General features: G+C 43.5%; 1 protein-coding gene across 1 annotated transcript; it reads left to right on the top strand.

Moving 5' to 3' along the window:
• Positions 1 to 1,110: 1,110 nt before the first annotated feature.
• On the top strand, positions 1,111 to 5,957 carry LOC131202385 (C-type lectin mannose-binding isoform-like). The gene is made up of 5 exons (XM_058191317.1): positions 1,111 to 1,183; positions 2,009 to 2,103; positions 3,095 to 3,235; positions 4,084 to 4,198; positions 5,890 to 5,957. The coding sequence occupies exons 1-5, from the start codon at positions 1,111 to 1,113 to the stop codon at positions 5,955 to 5,957; spliced, it is 492 nt and encodes a 163-aa protein (XP_058047300.1).
• The last annotated feature ends 8,540 nt before the right edge of the window (positions 5,958 to 14,497 follow it).

Here is a 14,497-nt window from a genome sequence, read left to right as displayed (position 1 = left end):
CAGAGGAGTAGCCTCATAAAAACACAAGGCCAGAGGCATTGCTTGCTTTGTGTAACTCCCACTGTGCTCTAGGCACAAGGCATGCGGGAGGGAGCAAAACCACAGGCTCACAAATATTGCTCAAATATTACTAAACGAAGCATGGAGGATCTGCCAACTTGCTAAAATGACAGCTACATTATGAAAGCTTCTGAACAACCTACGTACACGTCTGTCTGCATGTATTCCAAGTGCTGTGGGGGTTTAAGCCAGTAACGGGAAAAGGGGGCCACACATGATACCCTGATGTTCACATTTGTGGGTTTTGTGGTCTGTGGGTATAAAAGACCTGGCTGAGGGGAACCTCCCCATGTCCTCCTTCTGCAGAGTAACATCATCCTGCTTCAGTCTCCACCTCGGGGTGTTTAGCTGGGCTTCAACACCCCAGACAAGGACCCAGAGTTAGACTGAAACTTCCTAAGGGAAAGGTGAGTGCTGCTCTCCCACCTGTGGGGACATGGCAGGTGAGGTCCTTGCATCAGAACACTCCTGGGAGTCTCTCTCCATCTGAAGGGAACTCTTTAACGTTGCTGCAGGTTCCAGAAGGGGCTCTATGGGATGGTCCCTCAGGCAGGGAGCAAGAGATCCATTGGGTGATCTCTGGGGGAGAGAGCGAGAGAGACCCACAGAAGATTCTTTCTAAGGGAGCCTTCTGCTGATTACGTAGCAATGCCGAATCCAGTGTGAACCCACTGACCATGGTGAGAGAAAGGGGCCCCAGCTTGGCTAGTGCAAAACTGTGGACAAACTATTGAACTCTCAGCTTAATCCTGGGTTGGATGGTCTCCCTTCCTGAGTGAGGTTTTCAATGAGCTTAGCTCCCCATCCTTCGCAGTGGTGAGAGTGCAGTACTGCAGGATACTTCTGCTGACTGCTGACTGACTGCAATTTGGCACATCAGATCTCACCGGCTCAAAGTTGACTCAGCCTTCCATCCTTCCAAGGTGGGTAAAATGAGGAGCCAGTTTGTTTTGGGGCAATATGCTGACTCCATAAAGTCATAAAGCTGACTCTGTAAAGCACTGTGAAGCTATTGCTATTTTTCCTTTCTGCAGGAAAGGGAGGAAAACCATGGGGCAAATTTCCTTCGTGAGTCTCGGTTTGCTGATTGTGGCCATCTCTCTAAGTGATGAGTCCAAGCAAGGTCTCTCATGTTCATAGAAGCTGAAGTTCTTGCCTTTGAATCCCTTTAGTACAATTACAATTCACAATCATGAACACAATTAACAGTGAAAAACTTGGCAAAATACACATGCATTTATCGTTGCAAGTTTAGTGCTTCCCACTCCTTGCCTTGGGGTGGTTCCATCAATGATCTCTCCTGAAGCCTCTTGAGCAGTTACAGATCCTCCAGAACTGAACCACATGATTCCCATATTTTGCCCCAGTCAACAGCCTGGTTCTTGAAGGAATCCAATTTCTGGCTTAGCACATTTACGCAGTTCACTGAATGATACACCACCCAAAGCAGAAAGATTCGCATAAGACTTTCAGGTTTAAGAAAATTAACTTAAGCTAACCCTAAATTTTGTTGGAAGGACAGAGACTGAATCTGAAGCTCAAATACTTTGGCCATCCAATGAGAAGAGAGGTCTCCTTGGAGAAAAGATCTGATGCTGAGAAAGATGAAAGGCAAAAAGAGAAGGAGGAGATGGCTAGATAATGCCATCAATGCAATGAACAGGAGACTGGCCAAAGTCTGGGGTAATGGATGATGGGGGGATGATATGCTATTGTCCATCAGGTTGTGAAGGGTCAGATATGACTTAGCCACTGATCAACAACCACCAGGTTTGGAAATTTGCAAATGCAGCCACTATATCTGTAACCCAAATCAGTTTCAGTTTATTGCCACCAAAGATGTTTGCAACCCAACAGGTCAAGAATGTTCTGCAGACCCAGCTGTCTCCTCTCCCTTCTCCGTTTCTCCTGGCCATCTTCTGACTGGGCTTTCTCTCTTGCCTCATAGGAGTGAAAGGCTGTTGTTGTCCCGATGATTGGCTGCCCATGAATGGGTTTTGCTACAAGCTCAATGATCAACTCAAGACCTGGAATGATGCAGAGGTTAGAAATGTTGTGTGTCTGTAAATTTCCTCACCCAGGCATGGGAAAAGCCCAGCCAGAGCCTTGTGTAGCTCCCAAATATACACTCTGGCTGGGCAGAAGTGGAAGGCCGCTAGGGTCGGTGCATGAAAAGGTAGCAAAGGTCATGATTTTAGAATAATCTGAAATGCAAGTACTCTATGAATGATATACTGATTTAGGCTTTCAGGACCAGTGTCTATTGGACAATGTCAAATTTCAGGGTTGAGTGACCATCTTGTAGACAAAAGATTTCCTGATGTCTCATTGGCAACTCTGACTGGCATCTTCAGGCCTCCTTTATTCTGATGAGGATCTCAGATTTTAAACAACGTATCATGAATTTTAAATAAGGAACTGTTCCAGAGCTGCAGACTCCAGGGAAAACATCCTTGATGGTCAACGGACTGAATAGTGTGGCTAGGATGATGCAATCAGATGCCTGCTGTTTGCTCTCATACACACACACACACACACACACACACACACACACACACACACACACACACACCTCTGGAAAGACTACAGAAAAGAGTAACAAAGATGATTAGAGGCCTGGCAGCTAAAACATATAAAGAACAGTTGCAGGAATTGGGTATGTCTAGTTTGATTAAAAGTACTAGTGTTCCAATATTTGAAGGGCTGCCACAAACAAGAGAAAGTCAAGCTGTTCTCCAAAGCACCTGAGGGTAGAACAAGAAGCAATGGGTGGAAACTAAGCATGGAGAGAAGCAACTTAGAACTAAGCAGAAATTTCCTGAAAATGAGAACAATGGATCAGTGGAACGCTTGCCTCCAGAAGTTGGGTGGGTGTGGAGGCTTTGACGAAGAGACTGGACATTTGTCCAGAATGGTCTCCTGCTCTGAGCAAAGGGTTGGATTAAAAGACCTCCAAGGTCCCTTTCAACTCTATTATTCTGTTACGTTCCTTCTCTGATGAATAAGTGCCTTTCTCTGTTGCTGCTCTTCCCAGATGTTGTGCAGGAAATTTAAGCCAGGCTGCCACCTCACCTCCATCCATAGCATGGCAGAGTCAGCTGACTTGGCTGAATACATTACAGATTACCTGAACGGTGATGGAAATGTCTGGATTGGACTGAATGATGCACAGGAGGTAGGTCCTTTGTATTTGTCAAGGAATTGCATAGCTACTGTCCAGCTGAAGTAGGAGAGGCATTTGCCTAGTCCAGGGGTCGGCAACCGCTTAATGTCAACCGCTTTAATCTAGATTGCAGAAAATATGACTTCTGTAACAGAATCATCAGTGCTTGGAACACTTTACCTGACTCTGTGGTCTCTTCCCATAATCCCAAAAGCTTTAACCAAAAACTTTCTACTATTGACCTCACCCCATTCCTAAGAGGACCATAAGGGGTGTGCATAAGCGCACAAACGTGCCTACCGTTCCTGTCCTATTGTTTTTCTTTTCTTCTTTCTATATATATGCTTATACCTCCTTATATTTACCCATATATGTTTATATACTATATAATCTTTTGTATGATTCCTACATATATTGTTTTGACAAAATAAATAAATAAAATAAATAAACCCGTGGCTCTGGAGCCGCATGTGGCTCTTTCATTCCTCTCCTGCGGCTCCCTGTCACCGGTCGGCTCCACAATTGATAGGGCTTTCGGTTAGGTAGAAGAAAAAGGATGCTGCGCTGAGACTCTATGGTGGGGGAGGAACCGGACTTCTGGCTGGCTCCAGAATTGAACAGGGGCTTCCAGTTAGGATCTTTGTGGCTCTTTGAGTGTTTAAGGTTGTCAACCCCTGGCCTAGTTTAATCCTGGTTAGTTGTTCCAGATCAACTAAGATTGATTAGCTAGATGGAGAAAGAGAAGGGAGGAGGTTCTATATGACCTGTCCCTTGAAACCTACCATTTTTTCTTTCTCTGCCCAGGGCCTTCTACAGCCAGAGACTCTTCCTACGTTAACATGGCTTCCCTTTCATTACAGAAAGGTGTCTGGGAGTGGACAGACAGATCCTGCACCAACTACCTATCCTGGAATCAAGGAGAGCCCAACAACCAGCAGAAGAATGAGTATTGCGTTGAGCTCATAGCCAAGACAGGTAAGTCAAGGTGGAGGGGAAGGTGTTGAAGATGCACTTTCAACAATGAGGACTTAGTTCATCCATCTTGGGACACCCACCAGTTGGCCAATGATTACTTTTGTTGACTTCCTTAGATTCTAAGCTCTCACAGCCCAACCTTCCATGCAGCCAAGGGAACACAAAACACGCATGGAATAAACAAAAATGGAACTCACCTTTTCTTCAAAAACCCAAACGTAATTATTACAACACCACCATTAAACCAACCATCTCCATTGCAGTAGGAGAAATCTTCACCCACTTAGAGCGTTTAGAGAAGAGAACAATTAATGCACTGGCTTTCTTTGCTCTCCCCCAAACATCACCATCAGCTGCTCTCCGGAAGGGGGGACCAGGCTGGGGTTGGTGGGAGGAGGAGGAGTGGGCTTGTCATATGGCTAGACTAATCACAGTGGTTATCTGTCCAAATGTGTTCAACATAGTTGAAGAGTGAAGTCCAGGTTAGGGGTGGAGACCAGGAGGCCCAACAAGGCTAGATCCATTTCATTCAGGGGAACGTCACCCTCCATATATCCAGACATTTTTTGAGCAAGTCCTGTGGTTGTTCAGCTAGCTAAATTTATATTGGTCTTACACGCCACAGAAACATTTAAATCAGGGGTCTCCAACCTTGGTCCCTTTAAGACTTGTGGAGTTCAGCTCCCAGAGTCCCTCAGCCAGCAAAGCTGGCTGAGGAACTCTGGGAGCTGAAGTCCACAAGTCTTAAAGGGACCAAGGTTAGAGACCCCTGATTTAAATAACTCTTTCTTGCTGTGCTTTCCAGTGAAGTAGAGAAGGTGCAGGTGAGGCTACCAGCCTCTGTTGGATCCATGCTACAAGAAGACTCCCATGCTGAGGGTGAGGACAGCCCCAGCCAGCTTTGGCACATTTCGGCCAGCGTGCTAGAAGTGCAACTCATCAGCAGCACACTCATGCTCAGGAGTCACGATGGCACAGCAGTTAGAGTGCAGTATTGCAGGCTAATTCCCTGCTCCCTGCCAGTAATTGACCAGCTCAAGGTTGACTCAGCTTTCCATCCTTATGAGGATTTTATTGTTGGGGGCAACATGCTGACTCTGTAAACCGCTTAGAGAGGGCTGCGAAGCGCTGTGAAGCAGTATATAAGTCTTAAGTGCTATTGCTATTGCTCTTCTGGGCAAGCTGTGATGTCTAACTGAGGGACATCTTTGCAAGCCAATATACTGCTGTCCACATTCATCATCCAGAGATGCCCTTTGGATATTACAGAAAGAAAGAAAGAAAGAAAGAAAGAAAGAAAGAAAGAAAGAAAGAAAGAAAGAAGGAAGGAAGGAAGGAAGGAAGGAAGGAAGGAAGGAAGGAAGGAAGGAAGGAAGAAAAGAAAAGAAAAAGGCGAAGTAACAGCCTTAAGAGTGAAATCAAAACTCCACCTAGTTTTTATACTGTATGCCAAAGAGATGGGCCGGAAAAGCTCTTTGATGCCCTCTTGTAGTGGAGCAGAGCTTGACAGGAAACTTCTGGTTGTCTCGGCCTGACTTGACAGCTAGTAAAGTCCATCTTAGCACATGAAGTTTTCCACCTGTGGTATCTTCATGCCTCCCCCCCCACCCCGCAAATGAGGGAGGAGCCACTGAAATACTCTCCAGGGACTCTGAGGGAGTCACTACAAAACTTTCTCTTTTTCCGCCCAGGTTACATGTACTGGAACGATCAGCCTTGCGATGTCTTGCGTGCTTTCATCTGCCAGTGTAAGTACTAGTGCAGTTGCTCCTTCCCTGCTCCAGGGTGAGGGAAACACCCGGTGACACCTGGAAAAGCAACGAAGGCCGGCCAAAATCTCTCTTCTCCACCCCTTTGCTTGCTTTCTGTAGCTCGGATCTGAGTTTGCTCTTTCTGGTGGGCCAGAAGGTCAAATAAATTCTGTCTTTAGGTGATTATTTTGCATTCCTGAGAACTCAAGGCTTTTTCATGACAAGGCTTGGCATTAAAGGAGGGCAGAGGGTGTTTTTCCTCAGAAAGACCATCCATCCATCCATCCATATTCTTGAATACAGCTCGATTGTCTGGAACCCTCACCACGTTTCTGACATCAATACAATTGAACGTGTCCAGAAATATTTTACAAGAAGAGTTCTCCACTCCTCTGAATACAACAAAATACCGTATTCCACCAGACTTGAAATCCTGGGTTTAGAAAATTTAGAACTACGCCGCCTTCGACATGACCTGAGTTTAACTCATAGAATCATCTATTACAATCTCCTTCCTGTCAAAGACTACTTCAGCTTCAATCGCAACAATACACGAGCACACAATAGATTTAAGCTTAATGTGAACCGCTCCAATCTTGATTGCAGAAAATATGACTTCAGTAACAGAGTTGTTAATGCTTGGAATACACTACCTGACTCTGTAGTCTCTTCCAAAAATCCCCAAAGCTTCAACCAAAAACTCTCTACCATTGACCTCACCCTATTCCTAAGAGGTCTGTAAGGGGCGTGCATAAGAGCACTAATGTGCCTACTGTTCCTGTCCTATTGTTTCTATTGTTTCCTTTCATTATATCCAATTAATATAGTTATTACATACTCATACTCATATATATGCTTATATATTGTATAGTTATTTCATGCTTATGCTTATATATACTGTGTGACAAAATAAATAAATAAAATAAATCAATAAATAAATCGAGGCTTTGATGCTTTCTTGCATGTCCTCCTCATTTTAATTGCAGGGTTGAGAATCTGAGGGGCCTCAGCACCATTTTCTGTCCCCCCCCCAAGCTGGTTTAGATGGGAAGCTGGGTTGACTTTCTCTCTTGGGTGACTGATCCTGCTGGGAATGCCTACATCCCAACATCCCAACATCCTTTGCTCATCTGTCAGGGTTCCAAGTGATACACCGATTGCAAGCAGAACTCCGAGGTCAGTGGGCTCCTCAAAGAAGAGTTTTATTAAGAGATATCATCTTAGCATGAACTGGTGGAAAGCCAACCCTGAAGATTCCCATGCCGTCCACCTAATTAAAAGTGAAAGTTTCCCTTTTCCTCAAACAATAAATCACATTTTTTTTTGTAAAAAGTTTTTTTTTATTTTTTAACACACACCCCAACATGCAATACCCCTTTTTCTGAACAGAATATTGGCCAAGTTTCAAATATATACAACTTTTAGTTCTCTTCCAACACATTTTGTGTGCTTATATTAATATATTTTTCCTTTTTTCTCTCTCATTTTTATTTTCTTTCTTTTATTTATGTTGTATATTTAATCTTACCCTTTGCCCTGAATTCTAATCATTTATCAACTTCCCTCTTTCCCCCCCTCTCCTTACTCCCTCTAAATTAAACCCTTTATTTCCCAATTAATATTTATAAAATTTTATATATACTACTTATCAAACATCATATATTTGCAATTCAAAAACAATTCATGTAATGTTAACCATAGTCAAAAAGAAAAAAAAATCAGTTAATCTTCATAATATCATTTCTTCTTCTTCTTCTTATATTATTATTATTATTATGCTTTAAGTAAATTCCGTAATTACATTTAAAGACTTTTTATAGTTTCAAATTCCATTATTAATATTTAAACCATTTAATATATTGTCAGCTATTTTTCATGCTTTCAAATTCCATTATTAATATTTAAACCTTTAATATAGTGTCAGCTATTTTTTTATTTTCTTCTTTTCTCTCTTTCTCCTTTTTTTCTTCTTTCTCTTAAAATCCTTTACTCTCGTTGCTTGTCCTGTATTTCCATCCACTCTCCTCTTCCCCCTTTCCCTCGTTCTTATATTCTCATTATTAGTCCCAATGTGGTCCTTTAACTTTGTATTTTTTCCTCCCCTCTTTTTTCCTCCTTGTCTCTTTCTGCCCTCACTATTTTTATCTGCCCTTCTAGTTTGCAGTGTTTTTCCAGCTGCTCTCCTTATTCCCCTTTTAATTCTTCTTCTTTTGCCACTGTCAGTCCCAGTGTAATCTTTTGTTTTTTGTGTTTTTTCTCTTCCCCCTTTCTTTCTCCCTTTGTCTCTTTTCACCCTTTCTATTTTTATCATGATTATTTTTTCCATCATTACTCCCCACACAATTATTTAATTTTTCACAATTAGTGTTTTTTTTCTTTATCTTCCATAACACTCTCTTGCTTCTTCTTCATAGTTTCCATGTTTTCTTGGGTAGATTCCAACACAGTTCCTAGTTCATCTGATTTCAGTTGTCCATAAGCCCTTGTAATTATTTCTTTTATTTCCCGTTTTAAAGTCATTTGCATCTTTTTCATCATTTCAATTATTTCCTGCGCCATTCTGTATTTTCTGGGTTGTATTTCACCTTCCTTAATTATCAAAGTGAAACACCTTGCAGGCACACAGATCCTCCCCCAAACTTCGCACCGGTCTTATAGCTTTAAAGAAAAACTTTTTCCAAAACACATGTTGGTTGTTGTAATTTTTTCCTCCACCTGAGGGTGTCTCTCACCAATCCACCATTCCAATTAACAAGCTACAAAAGTATCCATTTTATTTTTAAAACCACATTTTACTTCTTCTTTTTTCCTCCAAGAATTCAATTTAAAGTCCGTATCCAAATCTATTCATTTTAAAATCCAGTCCAAATCCAATTTAATGGGGAAAAGGGAAAGTATGAAGAAGTGTCACCAGACTTTAATTATAGTTCCCCTGATTCTTCCTTTTATAAACAAAATGACATTCTGAAAGTTCTTAAGCCACTCCAAATCTGTTTATGGATTCCCCCCCCCCACTTTCTTCTGTTTTGGGTATCACAAATTATATTCCAAAAGACCAAATTCTCTTTTGGTTTTTAGGATTTAGTATTTCCATTTTATTTTTTCCCTGCTGTATTCACATTCCCCACTCAATTTAGCCGCTATTTCACTGCCGGGACACCTTTTACCAAATTAAAGCTAATTTATTTTTCTTGTGAGTTGGTATTAACATAACATAACATCAGAGTTGGAAGGGACCTTGGAGGCCTTCTAGTCCAACCCCCTGCCCAGGCAGGAAACCCTACACCATCTCAGTCAGATGGTTATCCAACATTTTCTTAAAAATTTCCAGTGTTGGAGCATTCACAACTTCTGAAGGCAAGTCGTTCCACTTATTAATTGTTCTAACTGTCAGGAAATTTCTCCTTAGTTCTATTCACTCGCCCGGCTTCAATATTCCATCCAAATCACTGCTCCTGCTCAAAATCTTGGTCCAGTTGCTCCAACTTAATCATGGCTGCTATGGCCACCTCCCCCATTGCTGAGTCAAAGAGTTTTCTCTGACCTCTGAGGAACCTAATGGTTCCTCTTGGTCTTCCAAGATGCCTCTCTTTCTTCCTCATCCCTACAGGATGGAGCTGGTCCGAAGATCCCTCGGCATCGGTTTGTCAGCCCGGGATTTCGCAAAGCTCATAGGAGCTCGCTATTCCCCGACTGTCTCACCGTGACGCTTCCGGTCGAATCCAACAATAAATCACATTGTCCAATCTAGGTATGGGCTGGTTGCCTGGTTACTCCTTTCCTTTTCCTGTAGCCAGCCGGCAGTTGAAATGTCCTTGACGCATGAGAGAGCTATTGTCAACTTGCCTCAGATCAGTACTTAAGAAAATAAAAACCCAACTCCATCATTTTGAAGAAATTGGTAATTTTTACTAAGCAAGTCTGATAACGATTCAAGCTAAGCCAGAAATGGAAGTAAATCAAAACCACAGAGTAATATCCTTTCCTGAACCCTCCCCCTACTAGAGGTCATACAGTAATTATCCAATGTCATCTTCCTCCTTGGCCACGTGTAGTTTCACTTCCGATATTTTCCCTCTGTCAATCTTCAGGGTGGAAATTGAGGCCAGCAGCTGCCGTTACATTCACGCGCCAAAACAGTTCAAACGTCTGTTCAAAAGGCTAACTCCCTCTCCCACACATGCAATGTCAGCCGAACGCTGGGAATAGTAAAAACCTCCCCCTCCTCCATTAATCATATAAGACACTCAGTAGAGCAAACTTTTAACAAGGTAATAAAACAGTAAAACAGTCTAGTAGGAGAAATACACTTAATTAAAGCGGAGGCTGACAGCTATTTTGTTTCGGCTACAAAATCCCATTTATCTCTATCCCCCCGCCCCCGTTCGGCTCCAAAAAGTGTCAATCCTGAAGCCATGTGAACAGAAATCCCGACAGGAAAAAAAACCACAGAAAAGAAAACGTCCACAGTCAAGTCAGCTTCAGGGTTGACATCATTCTTGCCAGGACCACCCCATCACCACCAGCACCACAATGAGTCAGCACAGCAGGACTTGGCAGGGTTGAAGTTGGAGTCAAGCTGATCATGTCCTTTAGGGATTGTTAGGAGTGGACCCTTCAATGACCATCTCAGAATTCACCCATGTAAAAACAAGGTCATTCTGTTTTGAGAAGAGAGACCGGTAGAGGGAAGCTGTGTGTTGGGTCACGTGATCCTCTTAAATCTAATATCTCAGATCTCATTCCAGTGGGTGGGTAGACTGTCAAGGGATTGCACAACACCTGTTCTACTTGATAGGAGATCCGATGCCATTCGGACAAATGGCTGTCCAATCTCTTCTTCAAAGCCTCCAGTGATGGAGCACCCACAACTTCTGGAGGCAAGTCGTTCCACTGATTAATTGTTCTCACTGTTAGGATGTTTCTCCTTAGTTCTAGGTTGTTTCTCTCCTTGATTAGATTCCATCCATTTCTTCTTCTCCTGCTTTCAGCTCTGCTTTGTGGCTGCCACTCGAATACTGGAACACTGCTAGTTCTTGTTGCCCTTTTCTGCACTCTTTCCAGAGTCTCATATGTGTATGCGTGTCCATTTAAGAAATGAGCAGGGATCTGACTGCATGGTTCCTACCCACCTTCTTGACCTCTCCTGATATCCTTGCTGGTATCTGCAGCTCTGGAACAGCTCCTGAGTTAAATTCATGATCCATTGTTTAAAATCCGAGGCCTCCATCACTTCAAAGTCAAGGAGAAATGAAGATGCCAGTGAGACATCAGGAAATCAGTTGTCTACAAGGTGTTCCCTTAACCCTGAAACTCAACACTGCCCAACAGATATGGGCCATGAACGCCTACACCAGTATAAGGACCGGAGATTATTTGCATTTCAGACTATCCTGAAACGATGATCCTTTCTTTCTTTTCGTGTACCCAGGCTAGTGACCATCTGCTGCAGGCCAGCCAGAGGGGATTTGCCTAGAGTTCCCTTCTGCTTCAGCTATGATAATCTCAGGATCACAATACTTCTAACTCTGCTTTCATCCAGATCTTTTTTCCTGTGAAGACTTTGTAACATAACACACTGCCTGTCAGCCAGTCATGGGGATAAATGCCTTTGGCTCCTATATGGGAAGAAAGCTCAATGAGAAGACAACCAGGAGACCAGGAGGAGGAGGAAGAGGAGGAGGAAAAGGTCCATTGGGTCCTTGGTGCTCTGTGAGCTGGGTGGTTTTCTTGCAGATGTTTCATGAACCAATTAGGGAATATTATCAGGACTAAAAGAAGTGGGGATTGTGAGGAGGAGGAGGAGGAGGAGGAGGAGGAGGAGATATCAGGGTCTGCAGAATATGCTTACCTTGTTGCATTGCAAACATTGTTGGTGACAATAAATTGAAACTGATTTGTGTTATAGACCCAAATTCTACATTTGCAAGATGTTTAACAATTGGGGAGGTTTAATCTGGATTAATTTCCTTGCAGTTTCATGCTTGGCGTGAATCTGTCCATATTGGTTAGTTTCGTATTCAGTGAACCACACAAAGCCAGAACCAGATTAACCCTGTCTAAGCTTTGCACACTTGGACCTGGTGTGCCAATGGTGAACATTCCTGAAGCAGCTGGACTTAGCAACTGTTAATTTTGGTGACAACATCTCTCGGCTACTGCAATGGGTTTCAGGTGGGTTTACCTGGGAAAGATGAAATTGCAATTGCTGCAGGAGACAGCATCCAAGATACTGACCAATGGAAAGTACAGGGATCGTGTGGGTCAATCCTAAAGGATCTGCACTGGCTTCCTGGATCTCCCCAAGTGGCTCAAGGACTAAGAGTATTTGTTGAAAACCCCCTGCCCCCCCCCCTGCCCAGGAGAGGTCCTTCTGAAGATGCCCCTGCCAGGTGCTCAGAATTAAGGGACCTTCTTTTGTGAGGGTCCCATGGAGAGCAATCCATAGGAAGGGGTGGAAACACTCCACTTTTAATGATAAATACAGGTATCTTTTCCAAAGCATTTCACCGTCAATTATATTCATTATTCTGAAATTTAATTGTATTAATTTAGCTTTGTTTTTGCATTGTTGCGAACAGCCCTCGGTCTTGGAGCAGAGAGATAAAGACGGGATATAAATCGCACAATAAGCCAAACAGGAATCAAAGCAACTTCAGGGAGAGGATTTGGGGGGGTCAAATCAGGAAGGGGTTCAGACAGAAGTGGGATTCAGCTGGTTCGCACCGGTTCAGACAAACCGGTTGTTAAGTTTTTGCATAGTTCAGCGAACCACCACTGGCTGGCCCCACCCTGCCCACCGGGGTTGCCATTCAGGGTGGGGAGGCTGCAGGGACGTGACTGGGAGCCGCATCAATCAACTGGGAGTTTGCTTTGTGACATCTTTTTTCCCCTGAGAAGTTGGAAGGTCTGAATGAACTTTTTAAAACTGGTAGTCACATGGTCTTCTTTTGTTGCCCTGCACGCAGGAGAAGGGAGCTGGAAAACAGGTTAGTGAGGAATGGTGGTTGCTTTGGAATGGGGTGGAAGTGAGGATCCTTCCTTCGTTGCAGAGAAGAGTAAAGAGGGGAGAAGGGAGAATGAGACCCATGGGAAATCCACCTTAGGAAGGAGACACCACATCTGTCCCAGGACTAAGCAGAGATTCCCAGATTTTATTTTAGATTTGGAACATGATAAGGTCACACAACCTGACTCCCTGGAAATTAATCAGATTGATTGATTGATTGATAGCATGTACATTCTGACCCTTCTGACTCCATACGAAAAGTATGAATATTTTGGCCTCTCTAAGAAGTCAAAGAAATATGTTTTTGCACAAGAAATTCTATTTTCTTCTGGCCGGGGGGGCTGCCTGGTAGCACTGTCCACTCCAAGATGACCCTCTATGCCCACTCACTGGAGTCAGACTTAAGAGGTTCAACATGTGAGGACCACATGACCCAACACTTGGCTTCTCTCTAATTGTCCCTGATCCCAAAAGATCTTACCCATGATCTTATTCCATGGGTAAATTCTGAGATGGTCACTGAAGTGTCCATTCCTAATTATCCCAGAATTCTGCAGCCATTTCTCCATCCCAGTGATGGGATTTCTGTTGATTCCAGGTGAACCTCAACCCCACATTGAACAATCCTAAATGACACAATGAAGGTCACCAGTTGAATTGAGAAAAAGTGGGCAGGGAAAAGCCAAACCACAGCCTTGCAAATATTGCTAAAATATTACTAAATTAAGCATGTAGAGATAGCAACTGGCTGAAATAGCAGTTATATTATGAAAGCTTTTGGCCAGCCTATGTACACGTCTCTCTATATTTTAACTGCTATAGAAGTTTAAGCCATATTTGGGAAAAGAGGGCAACTGTTGACACCCTGATATTCAGTTTGTGGGTTATGTGGCCTGGGGATATAAAAGACTTGACCGGGGATAACCTACCCCTGTCCTCCTTCTGCACAGAGTAACATCATCCTACTTCAATCTCCCCTTTCATTTGTTTATTTGGACTTCAACACTCCAGACAAGGACCCAGAGTTGGACTGAAGTATCCGAGGGACAGGTGAGTGCTGGTCTACCTGTGGGAACATGGCAGATGAGATCCTGGCATCAGACCATTCCTGCGTGTCTCTCTCCAGCAGGAAATCTGGAGGAGGGTTTCTATGGCAGAGAGCAAGGGATCTCTTGGGAATCTCTGGGAGAGAATAACAGAATAAGGGAGTTGGAAGGGACTTTTGAGGTCTTCTAGTCCAACCCTCTGCTTAGATAGGAAACCCTATACCATTTCAGACAAATGCCTGTCCAGACTCTTCCTTAAAACCTGCAGTGATGGAGAACCCACAACTTCTGGAGGCAAGCTCTTCCACTGGTTGGTTGTCCTCACTGTCAGGAAATTCCTCCTTAGTTCTAGGTTGCTTCTCTCCTTGATTGGTTTCCATCCGTTGCTTCTTGTCCTGCCCTCGGGTGATTTGGAGAATAGGTGGACCCCCTTCTTCTGAGAGACAGGTCCTCCTGTGAGAGACTTTCTCAGGAAACCTATCCCCATCCTGGC

Source organism: Ahaetulla prasina, chromosome 7, assembly GCF_028640845.1.
Source record: "Ahaetulla prasina isolate Xishuangbanna chromosome 7, ASM2864084v1, whole genome shotgun sequence".
NCBI lineage: Eukaryota > Metazoa > Chordata > Lepidosauria > Squamata > Colubridae > Ahaetulla > Ahaetulla prasina.
Note: the sequence above shows the minus strand (reverse complement) of the source record. Positions and strands in the feature narration are given on the sequence as shown.